General features: G+C 43.5%; 1 protein-coding gene across 1 annotated transcript in view; it reads right to left on the bottom strand.

Moving 5' to 3' along the window:
- The window catches only part of ANAPC1 (anaphase promoting complex subunit 1), a 3,613,296-nt gene that overhangs the window by 2,770,242 nt on the left and 823,807 nt on the right, over positions 1 to 19,247 (bottom strand). Inside the window, exon 8 of the mRNA XM_044060160.1 lies at positions 18,489 to 18,715. Coding sequence (XP_043916095.1) covers positions 18,489 to 18,715 — 227 coding nt within the window. The remainder of the gene's footprint in view (positions 1 to 18,488; positions 18,716 to 19,247) is intronic.

Raw genomic sequence — 19,247 nt, 5'->3', positions numbered from 1 at the left:
ATCAGAGGGCTCAACCCTGGGCCTTTTGTCTGGAGGAGGTTGAGAGCCCCTGTCCGGATGAGGTTGAGAGCCCCTAATTAAGGAGATAAGATCCTCTGCTAAGCTTAGAATCTGTGAACCAGTAGAGGGTCCCTGAGGGATAACCTTGGGAGGCAAAGTTTTTGAGAGTTTAGCAGCTTTAGCCCTGGAGAATGCCTTAATGGACATGGATGCAGGAGGCCTGGCTGCACCACGTGCTGGTGTAGATTTGTCTAAAGGAATGGTGTCGGAAGGTTCCAGGACACCAGTTTCTGTTGGAAATTCAATAACAGACTCAGCGGGGCCTCGGACCGAGGTAGTCGGTTGAGTTTCGGTAATTGGAAGTACCAAGGACTCTGTTTCAGCCGAGACCGAGACACTTCGCTGTAGGCCTGGCGTGGTTTCAGCGAAACCGCGGCCGCCAGTGTCGGTCCTTGTCCTTCCGTTTCTTAACTAAATGAGAAGTCGGAGTCTCCGGCGGCATCTTATCGAAAACTAGCCCCAAAAAATTCCTCTGCAAACACCGCCCGACGTCTAAGAGTGCGTCGGTTGAAGGAAGCACAGGCTGAACAGGCAGAGACGTCGTGGTCTGGGCCTAGACAGGGTAGGCAGTAAGAGTGGAAATCCTTATGAGGTATTTGTTTCCCACAAGTTAAACAATTATTAACTTTATCTGACATCGGCTGAGGCAAGAAAGAGTCCCCAATGGGGTACTTAGCTTTTTGAAGTCTTCGGTAGCTGGATTACAGGAGCTGGCCAACCGGCACTTGCGAACTGCTTCTGCTTCGGGCACCACGCGGCAAGAAAGACTGGGGAAGATGGCGTCGGCTGATGCTTTTATACCCCAGGCGCTCTGATGTCGGAGAAAGTGCGACATCAGCCGACGCCGGACCCAGACTTTGGAATGGGGCTGCCTGAGGCAGGGCAACCCATATGTGATGACTACAGATGCATCCTTGAAGGACATCTATAAGTTCCAATACTCCAACAGGTTCATTCAGTAGATTTTAGGAAGGGGAAAGATGGGGAGGGAAGTTGTGGAAAAATGAAAATGGACAACAGCTACGTTAATCCTGAGTGGACCTCATGGAAGGATATTCCAGAGAACTGCTGAACCAAAGGCAGCTCTTCTTCTGCATATTAGATCCACATTGTAATGAGTAATAAAGGTATGAGCACTGTACCATGTGGCTGCTGTGCAAATATCAGCAGACATTCTTGACCAAAAGGCAGATGAAGTGGCCATGGATCTAATTAAATGAGCTTTAGGTGGTCTTGGTAGGAAAATGTCTTATTGATCATACATCCAAGAAATAAACATCACTTATCAATCTAGCCAATGTAACTTTAGACGTTGGATAACCCAGTCATGATCTGATGAAAAAGATACAAATAGCTGATCTGATTTTCTAATTTGTTTTGTTCTGTCTAAATAAAAACATAATTGCCTGTGCACGTCCAGTAGATGTAGCATGTATTCTCCTTTGTTTGAAAAATTTGGAAAGAAAACCAGTAAATTACTGGATTGGTCAATGTTAAATTCAGAGGCCACTTTAGGTAAAAAAGGTTTTGTTCATAAAGTCATCCTGTCTTTATGGAAAATAATGTAGGGATAATTTAATGAATGGGCCTGGAGTTCAGGAATTCTTTTTGCAGAAGTGCTAGTTACTAAAAGAGCCGTTTACCATGAAGGAATTTTAAATAATTTTTTGCTGAAGGTTCAAAGGGTTTCTGAGTCTGACCATGTAGTACCACAGTCAGATCCCAGGAAGGAGAAGGACCCTTTATTGACAGTCCAAGGAGAAAAGTGCCTTTCAGAAAAGCTTTACATAATTTGGAAGAGGCCAAAGAGTACTTTTCATCTCCTACAGGGAAATTTGACATTGTTGCCAATTGTAGTTTACTCGCAGAAAAACTAGCACCTTCTCTGAAAAGTGTAGCTAGGACATCAACAACAGAGAACAGAGCAGAAAAAGAAGTTATGTCTTACCATAACGTTCCATCTGTGTCGCTCATCTTCTTTCATTCATCACTGATGGGTTTGGTTCCGAGGCCCTCGGAACCGAGTCGGCCTTTTTACCAAGCTCGTGCCAGCCAAAAAAACTCTTGAGCTAAGTCTCTACCCAGAATGCCCTTCTCCCTGTTACCTCAGATCAACTTTGCTAGTGAAAAGGAAGTAAAGCCGATGTCACTTCTGTGCAACTACCTTAGAGCACTACTTATAACCAAAGCATCCCCCAGGAGCCTTTGGAGGGGGGAGGGGGAAGGAGGGTGGGTGGGAAGTGATGAAAGAAGATGAACAACACAGATGGAACATTATGGTATGACATAACTTCTTTACCTGATGTTGTTAACAGTCTTTCCATTCATCATTGATGGGACAGAATCTCAAGCTTCCTTGAGGTCCATGGGCACCCCTTATGGAAGAACATTCCTGAGTACCATTGAGCCAAAGGCAGCTCGCCCTCTGGAGACCGGGTCCAATTTGTAATGATTAATAAAGGTATGAGGCTTGTACAGATGTCATCCATGGAAGCCCTGGAATGGAAAGCTACAGATGTTGCCATAGACCTAGTGGAGTGAGCTTTAACGTTACGTATGCAGTCCCTTAGCCATTTTGATAAATGTAACCTTGAAACCGCCACTCCCATTCTGGGCCCAGAACAGGAGATGAACTGTTCAGATTTACGGATAGGTTTGGTCCTGTCTAGATAAAATCTCAATTGTCTATGTACATCTAAAGAGTGAAGGCAGTACTCCCCTCTACTGGCAAAATTCGGAAAGAACACTGGTAGGTCAATGGTCTGGTTAATGGAGAATTCAGAAACAACTTTGGGGAGAAAGGATGGATTCGTCCAAAGTGATACTCTGTCTTTATGAAAGACCAGATAAGGTCTCTTGATACACAATGCCTGCAGCTCAGAGACTCTTGTGGCAGACGCGATGGCTACCAAGGACAAGGATTTCCAGGATAAAAACTTTAGGTCACACTTCGCAGTAGGTTCAAAAGGTTTCTGAGTCAAAGACTGAAGGACTAGAGTGAGGTTTCATGGCTCCACGAGCTGTCTGACAGGACGTCTGATATGAGAAGTTCCCTTGAGGAAAGCATTGCAAATGTGTAAAGAGATAAGAGGGGGGCATCTATACCATTGTGGAAATTGGAAATTGCCGCTAGATGTACTCGTACAGTAGAGGCAGAGGCTCCATTATCAAAAAACTTAGCCAAGTATTGAAGCACTGCAGTAACTGGAGCTGAATACAAGTCTAGCATTTTATTCTTGGACCAGATGGAGAACCTTTTCCATTTATCCTGATATAGTCTTCTGGTGGATGGTTTGTGAGAGGCCAGAATGATGTCTTGAACAGGCGAGGAGAGGTTAGCTTGCCTGGCTACTAGCGGAAGTGGAGAAACCAAGCTGTTAGCTTGAGATTGGACAGATTTGGGTGACTCAACCCTTGGGGGTGAGTAATCAGATCTGGCAGAGGGTCCAGAATCCATGGCGGGTATTCTAGGTGAGGCTGAAGGAAGGGGAACCAAACTTGTCGAGGCCAGAATGGGGCTACGAGGATCACCTTGCATCTCAACCGAAGAGCTTTCTTTAGAAATTGTGGGATTAGAGGGATGGGAGGATAAGCGTAAAGAAGTCCCATGGGCCAATAATGGATCAGAAAGTCCCTCGGTGACTCCCCTTCCGGGGGATGTAGGGCAAAATAGCTGCTGCACTTGGTGTTTGATGGGGAGGCAAAAAGATCGCAGCAGGACTGGCCCCAGTGGCTGAAGATTAAGGAACCACTCGTGAGGCATGAGGATGCATCTGTCAGCTTGTCCGCAATCACGTTAGAGCTCCCCGGGATATGCTTTGCTGTTAGAAAGCGGTTGGAAGCTATCGCCCACTGCCAAATTCTCATGGCTTCTCGACATAGGAGATAGGACTTGGTTCCTCCTTGCTTGTTGATATACCAGACCAATGACATATTGTCTGATTGAATTGCAATTGTCCTGGAAGGGAGAGCCGAACGGAACGCCTACAACTCTAACAGCACAGCTCTCAGTTCCAGAACACTGATATGCAGGTGGTCCTCTGAGGTGGACCATGTGCCTTGGACAGTCTTTCCCTGGAAATGCGCCCCCCCCCCCCCAGATCAGGGAAGCATCCATGGTCACAATGGCTGTGAGCTGAGGAGACTGAAATGGACGACTCCAAAGTTCTACGTCTGGCCTCATCCACCAAAGCATGTCTTTTTTGCAGGAGTTGGTTATTCGAATCTGGTAACTGAGGGGGTGATAATTTCGAAACTAATGACACAGAAGGAGCCATTGCAGAATTTGCATGTGTAGCTTTGTTAGAAACACTATGGGGATTGACGCTGCCATAGAACTGTAGGTTCTTCCCTTGCAAAAACTGTTTGTGAGAGTATCACCCAGAGTTGAAGCCTCAATCAATGTAGTCTGTGAATTGGGAGTGATACCAGACAGGACAGAGTATTGAACACTGCTCCATTTAACTCTATTTGTTGTGTAGGGACAAGGTTTGATTTCTCCCAATGTATCGTTATTCCCAACAATGTTGCCTGAGAGAGAGAGTATAGTGCAGTGCTGTTACCAGAAGATGCTCGATGGGGGCGGTAAGGCACCAGTCGTCCAGATATGGAAACACACAGAATCCTTTTGGTTTCAAGTGAGCTGTTACCACTGCCATGCATTTCGTGAACACTCTGGAGGCTGTAGAGAGACCGAAAGTCAGGGCACGGAATTGATAATGACTGGCTCCTAGCTGGAAATGAAGCAGACTCCTGGAGGTTTTGTCTAACTATGCATCCTAGAGCTCTATAGAGCACATCTAATTGCCTTCTCTTAAAAAGGGGAGAACAGACTTAACTGTGACCATCCGGAATTTGGTTTGGGTGACAGACTTGTTTAAGCTGCTGAGATCCAAAATGGGTCTCCAGTCCCCTGTCTTTTTCAGCACCAAAAAGAATCTAGAGTAAAATCCGGATCCACGCTGGTCTGGTGGGGCTGGTTGGATGACTCTTTTTTGAGACAGCTTTAAAATCTCTGAAGCTGCTTTTTCCCTTTGACTGTATGGAACGTCGGGAAGTTTTCTTGGGAAATTTGGCTGACAAGAAAGGGGAATGGTGTAACCTCTGGTGATAAGGCTCTGCACCCAACGATCGGTAGTGATGGATTGCCAGGCAGCTTGGTGCAGAGAGAAATGACCCCTGACTGCTTCCAGAGGTAAGCAATCGGGGCTGCTCCTCAGGAGCGCTGATAAGGCTGTCCAGAGAAGGAATCCCTGGAGCCCTGATTATTAGAATCCCCGCTGCCTCTATAGGGGGTGTCTTCCGGAACTATTACCCCTATGCCTCTGGGAGTATCATCACCACATGCGACACAGAAGGGACCCTGAGATTTCTTATGCCACATCTTTCCACTCCTCTGATTCCTGGAGAATGTATGTTGAGGGTTGGAAAATCGTAGGCCTACGGCAGACTGGGTCTTTCCATCTTGCTCGCACCTGGCTAGCCTGTCCTTCACTTTGGAGTCAAAAAGGGACGAAGCTTCGATGGGAGCATTCAGAAAGGAAGACTTGAAGGCGTCCTTGAGGACACAAATACGCATCTAGGCATGATGCCTCATAACAATGTCTGAACCCGCTGCTCTAGACGTCCCTTCGGTTGCATGTGACAGCAACCTCATGGACAAATTGGATAGTGATTCCAGGGTTGCAAGCTATGAGGCCACTTTGTTCCTGACCTCGTCAGACAACTGCCCTGCGAGCATCCCAGAGAGTTCGGAGATCAAATCCCTCTGGAGCCTCGTAAAATGTGCCAAACAATTCAAGGACCGTATGGCAAAGGTTCCTGATGCAAAAACATGCTTTCCAAGTCTGTCCACCGCCCTGAACTCCCTGTTGGGCGGGTAGACAGCGGGACTTTCCTCAGCCAAGTCCTTTTTTCGTGGCCACCACCACCACCATAGCATCAACTGGTACACCTTTGGACCAATGCAGGTTCTCCTCAAGAGGGGAAAGAATTTTGTCTGGTCTCAGAGGGGTCACCTCATTGGAATCCGGGTTCTTCCAAGCACGCTGCACAATGAGCTGGAGGAGCTTGTTGGCAGGCAGGGTCCCCCAAGAGGTAGAAAGCCTGGTGCAAAAAGCCTGCAGGAACACAGACTCCTCAGACGAAAGGTTGGAGGGCTTCCAATCATCTCTCTGCTTTAACATGTCCAGGATGTCTCTGAAGGAGACATCATCAGGAGGTGACCGTAGGGACCCTTCACCATCACTGTAACCCGTGTCTTCCGGTAAGGACTCCTCAGGCGAGTCCATGTGCTTCCTCTTGCATGTCTTCTTTCGAGGGGGCTCCTCAGTGGGGGGTCTCCGAGGAGCGGGTACCCCTGAACAGGGGTGTCCTGCAGCTTCTCTGCCCAGTGTTCTGGGGGGGGGTTGTCTGTGACAGCTGTAGCTCAGGGGGTGAAAACTGGGGTTCTGACATCAAAGTAGTGCTGCCAGAAGCAAGAGCCCTCTCCATCGCGCAGAAGGCAGGCCCGCCGAAGAGGTATGGGAGACCGGAACAGAGAAAGACAACCTCGGGACCGGGGACACATCCCACTTCCACGAACCTGCCCCCACAGATGGAGCCTCAAGCAGGATCGGTGCAGATGCGACTATCAGCACAGAGGCTGGAACCAAGGAAAGAAGTGGCTCCGTACTCCAGGCCGATGCGCCCATCTCCCAATCCCCAGAATGAGGAAGGACCAAGACCAAAGGGACAAACTCGGATCCGGCGTGAGATGTATTGTAGGCGCCAAGGTGGTGAGTTCCAAGAAAGATGTTGGAGCAGAAGGCTTTGCAACTGAGATGGTCGAAGGAGGAGTGTAAGATGGAGTCTGTGGATAAGGCAACCCACGTCCTGCAGGTGGATGGGTCTTACAAAGTGAGGGAATACCCCTGGCTAACAACAGCTGGTCTACAAGATGCACCACGTCCTGTTCAGAAAGGCTCCTGGTGGATCTAGTGGATACGCTGGATAGGGAGGCAGGACGTTCGATGAAGGGGCTATATGCTTGACCCAGAAATAGATCTATGGAGTGGGAGTATCGGGTCCGTGGTGCAAGGTCTGTCGACACCAAAGTCTCTAGTTTCGAGACCGGAAGTAAAGGGGTCAAATCCAGTGAGGTCAGTACAATGCTCTGTGCTGAAGTGGCACTAGGAGCTGAAATGGTTAGTTCCAAAATGAAAACTAATGACGTAGTCGAAGGTGTGCCTTGAGCTGAAGTGGCCACAGGTGCCGAAGTCGAAATAGGCATAGTAAGGTCTATGATCGGTGCCGAACGCAGGACCGGTGCCAAAACGGGAGCCGGTACTGATGATTTTCAGATGGTCGGAGCCGAAGAAGACGGAGCCAATGGGGCTGATTTATGCTCCGAAGACAACTTTGGGAACCTTTGATTTCCCAGGCTTGCTCTGATCACCCAGTTGTGAAGGAACAGAGTGGGATCTCTTTTTGTACTTAGAAGGAGGGGTTGAGACCTCCACCTCAGAAATGGCCTCCGAGAAGGGAGACTTGAGTAACCCTTTCAGAATGAGTTTATTTTTCAGAGTGCGTTAACTGAAACTCTGACAAATGTCACATAGAGGTTGCACCGAAAGGTGAGACACTCCCAAACAGTATACACAGTCATCATGAAAATTACTGTTAGATAACATGCCCTTACATGAAGTACAATGCTTAAAACCTGAAGTACCCTTCTTCTCTGATATCTTGATAGAGAAAAAACACCACAGGCCAACTGTATAATCCAACTATAATCAAAGTCAACTCCGTACAAAAAAGTCAGAAATATAACAATACACTGATATGGTAGGGAAAAGAAAGGAAACACCTGAATAAAAGACAGCTAAATAGGTTAAACAATACCAACTACGGTATTGAAGAAATACCGCAAGGATAAGGGAGGAAGGCTGTAGCAACAATGGTACTTGAAAGTGTACCAATGGTAACTACGGGTAGAGAGGAAAAACCAAGGTCAGACAGAAGAAAAGACACTAGGAAAACTAATCGCTTAATAAAATATGAAGATATCCAAAACTTTATACACAAATATCAAAAAAGTTTCACTTAGCTGAGAGCTTGGCTGACAAGCAGCTTTACAGCTATGTGGCAAACGAGATCCAAGGTAACAGGGAGAAGGGTATTCTGGGTAGAGACTTAGCTCAAGAGTTTTTTGGCTGGCACAAGGGTGGTAAAAAGGCCGTCCCTGTTCCGAGGGCTCGGAACCAAACTCATCAGTGATGAATGGAAAGAGGATTAACAACATCAGATATAATATTATTGTTCAACGTCCACAAGGAAAATCTTTTCCACTTGCTCTTGTAAACCTTCTTGCTGGAGTCTTGTTGTGAGGATAATAAAATGGTATATACTGAGGAAGAAAGCCTGGGCTATCTGGCTATTATTGGAAATGGAGAAACCATGCGGTTAGTTTGAGGGCTGGGATACTGGGATGATTCACCCCTGAGGGATGTGAGAGGAGATCTAGAGTTGGGTCCAGTACCCAGGGAGGATAAAGAAGATGAGACCAAAGGAAGGGGACAACACCTGTCGAAGCCAGTAGGATGCAATCAGGATCAACTGGATTGATTTCTGAAGGAATTTGGGAATCAAAGGAAGTGGACAATAAGTGTAAAGGAGAGCAGATGGCCAAATGAGGACTAGAACATCTCTCGGTGACTCCCCCTGGGTGGGGGATCAGGACAAAATACCTGCTGCACTTCTTGTTGTGGGGAATGCAAAGAGGTCGCAGCAAGGACGGTCTCAGTGATGGAAAACTTCCCCCATCACTAATCCCGGCTCAATGGATCAGTTATCAATGCTTCGGGTATGGGACCTGTTCCAATCTGAAAGAATAGGAGTGGAATTGGTCAGAGATGCTTTCAGTATCAAAGAAGTGAGTCTCTTCAGATCCGACTCCAGATCTCTCAGAGGTGTCAGATCCTATGGCTCCAAAACTGAATGGCAGATCAGAGAAGGCAATAGTACAATGCGAGTAATGGCCTGAAAACTCATGTATTCAATAGGGGATGGAGTTGAAATGACCCTCATCTAGATCCAAGCTCTGAAATATTTTCACATCTAATTCAAATCTTCTGGAGGACCTGAAGGATGTGGTAAGACTGGGGCCTAGAGTGCCTTTTAGGGGTTTGCATGAAAGGGGAATGGAGCCTAGGGGAGATTTGATTCAAAATGAGCTCAAGAGATCAAGCTCTTGGAGTACATGACATACTGTGATTCAGATCCAAGGACTTAGGAACTGAAATGTGAGCTGTTGAACTAGCTGAAATAATAATCGGATCCGAAGATTTTGGATCCAACGTACACACCTCTGGGTCAGAGGACGTCTGATCTGATATTTTTGCCACTTTTGGATGTTGCTCCAAGGACGTCCTGGGGATTGCGATGAACAGTGCTATCTACTCTTCAAAGGCATTTTAGAGGGATTCGAGTCCCTGAAAGAGAAGCAGTTGAAGGAGAAAGAAGACCTTTCAAAACGGGTTTGCTTCATCTATCTGCTAACTCACTAATGTTAAAGGCAGCACATATACAGCAATTTGTATTGAAATGAACTGCTCCAAGACAATATGCACACTTCCTGTAGGAATCTGAATTAGGGATTTTGTGCCCACAAGAACTGCATTTTTTAAATCCTGTTGTGTTGTCAGCCATGACAGTTGAAGACGGGTACGAGACAAAACTAGGAAAAAAGGTAAGACTTTATTTAGAAACAGTTTAGAAGTGAAGGAAGAAGAAAATACCAGTGATGGTAATAAAGACTTGTCCTGTGACTAAAGGTAGAACACAGATGGTTACAGACAGTATTACCAATTATGGTAATTGTGACAAAAGGAGATACTGCCAGCCCAGCTAGCTGGAGTTTTGTAAATAATTATGTGTCATTGGTGAATATCAAAATGATTTATGTGATGCCCCTGCACTGGCCTAGTAATCAAGGAGCCTCAATCCTCACCACTGGCAACAGTGAGGGAAGTATACAATGGGAGGATAACAAGTATACACACAGTAAAGTACAATTTCTCTTAACAGCACACACAGATCACAATCAGTCTGGGGCTTATTTCTCGCTCTTTCTCCAGATTTCCAATAAGACTGGCACAACTATAGAGTTGAGTCCTTAGCCAGGGTTCCAAGCCAAGTCCTCCCAACACACTCTCTGTCCAACCAGTTTTTTGTGTCCCTGCCCAAGCAGCTCTCACACACACACACACACACACACACACACACACACACACACACACACACACACACACACTTTGAGCTTTTATTTATACACACACACACACACCTAGGAAAGGCTGGCACAGGTTTACTAGCTATGCCCCCTTCTGCCCAGACCATAAGGTAGTTATCACTGCCACCAGAACGCCTCATCAGCTACTTTAAGGCCCCTCTGAAAGGGTGACCAACCCTACTGTGTAATGTTACTATTATCCACATGATAAGTGTGACCAAGAGCAAGATTATTTAGGAGTGGCCTATATAGTGTCACCAAATACATATGCAAGTACTCTAAGAGCTTAAATATGTCTCACAAATATCAGCCACAAAGATAGGTTTAAATATATGTAATAATAAATAATAAAATAACAAGACAATACTCAATCACCACAGTAATTACAGAGCTCAGAACCAAAGGAAATATTTTAAAACAACATTGCAGGACAGCCTCAAATAAATACAGAAAACATCTAAACTAATCTTTACTATAGTCCTATCTATATCTAAGAGATACTACGCCCTAATCTTACTTACAGCAAGTGCAGATGTAGTGCTGATGATGAGTGGATGTTTCTAAGTCCAAGACAAGATACAAAATGCACAGTCACTGAGAGAGTTCTAAATTACTATCAAACATTACTGCTGGGTCAGCTTGGATGATGACTCTCTGTCATCTGCCTTCAGTTCCCAGGCTAACAGATACCAATATAATGTTATCATCTTTGTGTTAGAAGCATATATCTTCACAAATGTGCAGCTGCTAGGAAGCAATAAAACACTTTACATTTTAAACCAAGTAATCAAAATTACTTTCAAGACAATAGAAAAACTTCTAGCTCTAAACAATGTGTCTGCTTGTTGCATTGAAACTGAGAGAACACAATCGTAAAACACTTGATTTCAACTTATTTTCTTGAAGTTATTCAAGTTAAATCTGCATGTTCCAGATTGTACTATTAAAACATACAGTTAGTTGTACAGGTATATAATTTATATACATTTCTATTCTTTTCCAGTAGGGTACACTGGAATTACATTCTTCAAACTCAGTACATAACATACAGTTCTCTTACATTTGTAAGACAAGCATATGAATCATATTAATATTCACAAATGACATATAATTATTTATAAAATTTCAGATAGCTGGGCTGGCAGTGTCACAAGTTATATAAGAGGTTTGTGTTACAAATACACTAGAACTGTAAGTCATGTGTCTATCAAACTATATATACAGAAGCGTGTGATGAAAAGGGTATTTGCAGAGTGGTGTTTCAAATGTAGCCACAGTGTGCTCTACTGGAAGAGAAAAGAAATGTACATGCACTATTGTAACTGTTTAAATGTATATATTTTAACACTGGAAACTGGTATACAGGAGGTTAACTTCAGAAAAATAACTGAAATCAAATTACTTTAAGACTAGGCCATAAAAGATAGTATCTTTCAGTTTTCAATACAGCAAGAGACAATGTCTGTACTAGGAAACTTTCTGTATTGCCTTTAGGGTGAAGTAATTAATAGTCTTGAAACCATGAAGGAATGCAATTATTTTATGACTTCCAGCATCTGACAGAGATCTGAGGAAAAGCCCTTTATCTGTATATATTTACAGGTAGATGCTAAATACTGCCAGTTTCATCGGTGGTTGTTTAGCCTGGAAACTAGCAGTCAGATAACAAGAAATGAAGTCATTTTGCAGGCTATCCCAGAAGTAATATTTTAGATATTAATTTGAGAAGTTTCTTAGTGAGACAGAGCATTCTGTACTCTGTCCTGGACCTGACAACAACTAGAAAATCCATTCAACACATCTGCCTTGCTCTATTATTAAGTTCTTGGATTGCAGTATAATTATCTTAGATTCAGTAAGGAATATAATAAAGCTTAGTTTAGATAGTTTTCTTTATTTATTTGAGACTGTCTTGCAATGTTGTTTTAAGTATTTCCTGTGGTTTTGAACTCTGATGTCACTGTGAATATGTATTTAGTATTGTATCATTATTTTATTAGCTATTACTAAATATATTTAAAACTTCCATTGTGGCTAATCTTCTGTGCAACAACAACAACAACATTGTGGCTGATCCGTGTAGAGATATTTAAGTTGTGAGAGTACTTGCATATTCATTTGGTGACACTGCGTGGGCCACTCGTAAAAGTCTTCCTCTTTGTCAAACTACCATTTGTGTTAATATTAATATTACAGAGCAAGATCCGACACCCTTTGTTAGGGGCCTTAAAGTAGCTGATAAGGAGTTGACTGGTGGCAGTAGTAACTACCTTATAGTCTGGGCAGAAGGGGGAATAGCTAGTAAACCTGTGAAAGCCTTTCCTGGGTGTGTGTGTGTGTGTGTGTGTGTGTGTGTGTGTGTGTGTGTGTGTGTGTGTGTAAATCAAACCTCAAAGAGTGCGTGTGTCAACTACTCGGGGAGGGACACGAAGCAGAGGTTGGACAGAGAGAGTGCTGGAGATCTAGGCTTGGTCACTCAGCTGAGATCTCCACTCTACAGCTGTGCCAGTGGGGAGTCTTACTGGGGATCTGGAGGAAGATAGAGAAACCAGCCCAGACTGACTATGGTCTCTGTATTCGCTTAAGGGAAATTGCCCTTGATGTAGAGAGCTGCATCTGGAAATACTGAATGTGTACCTGTTATCCTCTCAGTGAAAATCCTCATTGTTGTCCGTGGTGAGGATTGAGACTCTTTGATTACTGGTCCAGTGGTGGGTCGAAACAGTAATAACAGAATGTACTGTAAAAAAATTACAGCAACTCTAATGTGAAAAAAGAACCTGAATGCTAACAGGGAAGCTGTAGTAAAAAAGAAGTGGAATTTATGAGAATAAGGATACTAAAGTTAATGTCACTTACTAAAAAAAAAACTTAACAAAAACTCTTAAGAGAAGGACCCTATGTCTGAGCATGATGGCAGCAAACAAGATCTGAGGTATTGGGGATAGACTAGGAGATTATGGGTAGAGGGAAGAGCTTGAGAGTTGGAGTCTATATTATAAGAATGAAAGTTCATAATATCGAACGCTCTGAAGAGCAAAAATGCCGGACCTCAAAGTGCTTCCTGTGGGATTGCAGTACAGTGAAGGTCAGAATATTTGCCTTTGCCTCACTGTAGTGCGATCTCAGAGTTGGTATATATATTTAGAGGGGGCACAGCCCCCACAATAAGGAGCTGGAGGTCCAGAATTTTCGCTCTTTACAGCATTCGACATTATGAACTTTCATTCATATAATATAGACCCAAGTGTTGAACCCAAAGTCTAAAGTATGTAGCACATTCAGATCTGAGGATGAAATCCATAACCCATTCACTGAGGAAGAATGAAAAGGACATCATCAGATTAGAAGTTTTACAGTAAATCCAAACCTCTGTAATCACTATAAAAATAAAGAAAATAGTATGCACACTGACAGGCTTGAACACTATTTTATAGCAATTCAGGAGATACAGCCAAGTAACAGGAAATTGGTACGGATGGGGGGTCAATTATCTGGCCTAGAGATCCATTTGACAATGGTTTGAAATCTGCCTGTAAAGATTAGGTAGTGTTCCTGTGACTAACACAGTGTTTATACAGAAGGATGCATTTTAGACAGCCAGTAACACTTTCCTGAATTTTATGGCGGACAATCTTGCCAGCCCTCAATCTGAGCCAGATGTTTCAGCAGCACTGACAATTTGCATCTTGAAAATACTTTTACTGGTAGCCACCACCACTGCTCTGAGAATCCTAGACCTTTCAGTCCTTATGAGTAAGCTCATAAAGGATACAAGGCATCTCTGAGGATGAATCCACTTTTCCTCCCAAAAATGATTTTAGAAGGAACTGTCCCTGAACCAATCCATTATTCTCCAGTTTTCCTTGCTGTGGGCAAGACCCAAAAGATAGATTCTTTTATGTCCTAGGAGATGCACAGATTGCACAGTTGTCCAAACTGGGTGTGGGAGTTTAGGAAACCATACCAATTTTCACCATCTTTTATCCACTGAGGTTTGTAGGTGCCAAGTACCTTTGGCTTTATCTGTGGATCACAATAAACAGGGTCTGATTAATGACTCCATTTTAGACTTGTACATTTTCCAAGGGGGACTGAATGGAGACAGTAGATATTCTGCCTAATGCCTCAGAACTGACACAAAAAGAAATATAACGCAATTGGAGCTGGGAAACAAATCTGACTCACCGATACATGGAACCCCTCAATGCTGCTTTAAAGGGAATACTCTTGTTAAAGACAGACTTAATTCATTGACTATCAACTACTGTTTTATCAAGTAATTGTAATAAAAAAATCTTTTTACATTGTCCAGTTAATAAGCAAAAGCATATCCCCTAGATACATAGATGACACAGTCCCACTATATTCTTCCCTTACTAGTTCAGTCACTGAATAGAATATGCACCATTTGGTATGCATCTCCCAAAACACACATGCCAACATAAAATACCTCAACTTTTTCTAAATAAGTACATATTTTTTCCATCTCAAACATTCCTGCATAGAAATTTCAGTCTTGTATTCAGAACTATGAAATACCCCTTCTTACTGATCTGTTTTCCACTTCAGAAACACTATTACCGTTAATATCTCACTCAATGTTTTCAAATTTAAATGGGACTTTTTGGAGGGAGAGGTTCACTACTAAAATTATTCTCTGCTTGTGTGGAAAATGTCCTCTACATCAGTTAGTCTCTTTCAAGTGGATGGTTTCGCTTAAATCTACTCCTGGTATTAGCAGCATGGTCCTTAACTAGAGAGGAGGTAACTCTACCAGAAAATACTCTCTAGGGTTGATGGCTAGGTTTTATATGGTCATCCAGACCACTTAGTACATATCCATGAAACTTACCTGTGTTACCATCAGAAATGCTTTCAGGAATTTCCCAAGCACTAGGAGACTGAGAATTAATCTACTGTGCGTCGTTTTCTACCCATGCTGCACTGAACAAAAAGGAGGGAGGACTGAGTTCCCCTGAGCAGCAAAAGGCCAATCTCTGCAGTGCCCAATTTCCAAAAGGCTCTGACCAAGCATGACCTTGGAACCCAGGCCCTATGATATGATCAAAGACAAGGCACAGGTTATGTGCCAGGTGGTTTACTTTCTCAATATGAAACAGTGAAAAAGTGATGCACCTATCTGTGCTCCATTACCAGATATGAGCACTGCCTCCCTGCACAGCAGGTATTGTGGCCAAGTTTACTGTGTGTAAAATGCCCTACAGAAGACTTCTCAGGTGAATAACCACTTTTAGTGCAGTTAAAGTATGATTTTTTTTTTACCTGTTTTTTATTTTATTTATGATCTTGTGTTCCCTTGTTTGTTTAGATATCACACAATGGACTGCTTAACTGACTGAACTTGAAGAAAGTCCAGAAACAGATTCTTCAAAGTTGTTAGGGCCATAAATACTGCAAAGACATTGGTAACCTCCAAACTCTGGACCCCACACAGTTTGGGTTTGTGAAAGGCAGATTATGCCTCCTGAACCTGATCAACTTCTTTGAGGCAGTCACCAAAGCTGCAGACGAGGGTGAGGTGGTTCACAAAGCCTATCTTGACCTCGCCAAGGTTTTCGACACCATCACCCATTCTGGAATTACAGCTAAACTCACTAAACTAGGTATAAATCCCTACGTCACAAGATGGGTTGCCAACTGGCTGACTGACAGAACACACACTGTAAAAGTTGCAGACTCCAAATCTGACTTCAAACCAGTGACTAGTGCAGTACCACAGGGTTCAGTCCTGGGACCTCGCCTGCTTGGTATCTACTTCTCTGAAGTACAGGCTAACACAGAAGGCCTTTGGATAACGAAGGTCACAGATGACTGCAAACTAGGAGCCATAGTAGAGTCCCCAAATGATGTGGACATCCTACAGAAGGGCCTCACTAAGACAGATGCCTGGTGTCAGAGCCATGGCCTCACTCTCAACGCCAGAAAGTGCACTGTCATCCCCTTTGGTAAAATCTCTGTACTGATGAACTACCACATAGGTGGCAGTCTAATTAATGCCGAATGTGTGATAAGAGACCTTGGGATCCAGGTGGACAGTAGTCTTTCCTTTGATAGTCACATCGCCACAGTAGTCAGGAAATCATTCTACATGGCACACCTTATCACAAAAGGGTTCTCACCCAGGAAAAAAGAGGTCATTGTTCCCCTCTACTAGACACTCATTAGATGAGTACAACGCCCCTTTTGGAATGTACCTCACAAGACATCTGCAGTAGCTGGAAAGGCCACAGAAGTACCTCACAAAGAGGATTACTGGCCTCAAACAGATCCCCTACGCTGACCGTCTCAAAAAACTCCAGCTTTACTCCATAGCATATCACCTACTCCGAGGTGATCTCTGCCTAACATATAAAGCTATGTCAATCCCAGAGCTGTTGGACATGCTACACCTATAGAAATCCCAATCCCACCGAGCTACACACTCTAGGGACCTAAACTTTGTCATCACAATAAACATGACATGCTGGAGGGGATAGATTCCTGTTTCAGAGATTTCCCATACTCTGGAACAAGCTACCCATCTATGTCAAGCAAAGTTCCTCATTAGCACTCTTCAAGAAAAATCTTGATGAATGGATGGGAAACAGGAAATAGGAAATACACCCCGGGGAACACTTTTGTGGCTCTGCTTGATAGGGGCACAGGAAAATAACTTTCTTGGGTGGTGTAAGCCAGGGAATCTTGTTGGCTAGGCTTACTTAGGCCCTTGGGCCAAATTAGTACCTACCTATGAACCTATAAATAGTTGATGGAGAATCAACAGAGACAGTCACAGTCACTGTAAGGCATGGGAGTTTAGGTGAGCTCCCAAACCTGCTAACAAGAATCAGTTATCAGAACCTGCAGCTGATTTGGCTGCAAAAAGCCAATACCCTCCCACAAGACAGGTCTGGACTGTGCAACACTCTAGGGCTTGGTGAAAAAGGTCCAACATCAGACGTGGTTTATGTCTGTGCAGGATCTAACTTTACTGACATCTCACAGTCCACCATAATAGCAGATTCCTCAAAAGTGCAAATGGTTTGACGCTCCAGTATGGGGCTGAGAAAGATCACATCTAGAACCTCCTGATCCCTTATGAAGGTTCTCAAGGCAGTGGTGAACTTGAAATGCACCCTCCAAGAACCGCTCCAAACCAGAGTCAGGACAATGACAGTAAGCAGTACAGGAAGAAGTAACACCACACAATGTTTAACAGCTTTTCTCCGGCAGCAAGAATGCCTCTTCCTCTTTTAAGAAGGGATAAACCTAAACAGCAACATCTAGATAAGGAACGGAGAAAAATAAAAACCTTCCAGAGATGGAGGCCTGTTTTGTCTTTAGGATGTGGTTAAGTGGGTGCTGGACAGGCAAGGCTAAAGAACACTTCCCCCACAAAATGGCCAGGAAAGGACAACTTCTGTCATGCCAACCAGCACAGTCCTTGGCCTGCAGCCCTAGGCAAACCATCAGTACAGTCAAAACTCTAGATGTACACACTGCATCCCACTACCAAAGCCACAAATTATATGAAAAAAATCCTTCTTTAGCCCAAACTATAGGAAGCATATGAGCTTATCCAGAGTCTGAGACAGGCAAGTCAATGGTTAAGAGTCCTAGGCCTCAAACATGGAGTGAAAGAGGATAGTTTTATGCAACACTCTTCCAAGGCACTAGAATACTACACAGCTAGGCAAAGTATCAAAATGCTCTGATTCCTGAGACCTACAGTGGACTTAAGAGATTATGCAGGAGAATGTATCTGATAATCATTTTCATCTATACAAAGAACTACTTATATGCCCTTTCAAGCATGACCTACCACCACCAAAGTTTTGCAAACATTCAGAATATAGAGAAACACTTAGCAATAGCCATTGTAAGTAATTCACAATAAGCAAAATGCTGAATTCAGAGTGTTAGTTACTATCTAAAACAAGGAAAGTCTACAAATATTACTGTGGTTTTCATTTTAATGACAGAAATAGGGTAAAAAAATATTTTTACACAAAGGACATTCTGAGAAACACAAACCAGCAAACACATCCACATGCTAATGTTGCATACTATTCACCATGTTTTCAAATACATTTCATTTACATTAAATGTAAGTTTGCAAAATAAAAACAAAAGCATCAGCACCACTTTTACTTGCCTCAAAGCAGCCATGTTAGAAATGGAAGGAGAGTGTGAGCGTGAGTACAAACTTGGTGAAGATATTGATCTGCTCTGGCTGTGGATTGATGAGTAATTTTGAAATGGAGACCCAGTGGGCGAGTCTCCTTTTGAAACACTTCGCAGATGGGCAGTAAGGGAACTGCTGGTGGATACATGCTGTGGAGTTACTGTCTGATCTGGAAGCTTCAAAACCACATTCTGTTCCTGTTAAGACAACAAGTACTGTGCTGCAGTCATACAATGACATCAATGTGCAAATGGTTAACAGTTTCTGGAGAACTAAAAATGACCAAAAATCACTTACTGCATAGATTAACCAATGCATCTGCACTTTGAAATAGTTCCCTGGTCATTGCTCATGAATCAAACACAGCTACTGGCACTGGAATGCTTCATGAAGGCTGAGACACACAGAGTGCAAAAGCACTGTTGTTACTGCATATCATGCAAACTCATAAAACTGCTGAAAATGATTAACCTCTTCATAAATGAATGACTGTGCAAAAACAAAAGTTACATATTCACCATGACTATGCATCTGTGTTGTCCATTTTCATTCTTCCTAAGCTAATGGGTCTAGGCTCTATCCTCAGATCTGGCCTGTTGCATTTACTTAGACTCTCAAGCTCCTCCCTTTACTCATAATGCCTCAGAGCCCTTTAATACCTCAGACAAAGTTTCTTGCCCCATAAAACAGAAGTTCTAACCACAGTCCACATAAAAGGAAATTTCAAGG

This window comes from Protopterus annectens, chromosome 1.part2, assembly GCF_019279795.1.
Source record: "Protopterus annectens isolate FY-2018-M chromosome 1.part2, PAN1.0, whole genome shotgun sequence".
Taxonomy (NCBI): Eukaryota; Metazoa; Chordata; order Ceratodontiformes; family Protopteridae; genus Protopterus; species Protopterus annectens.
Note: the sequence above shows the minus strand (reverse complement) of the source record. Positions and strands in the feature narration are given on the sequence as shown.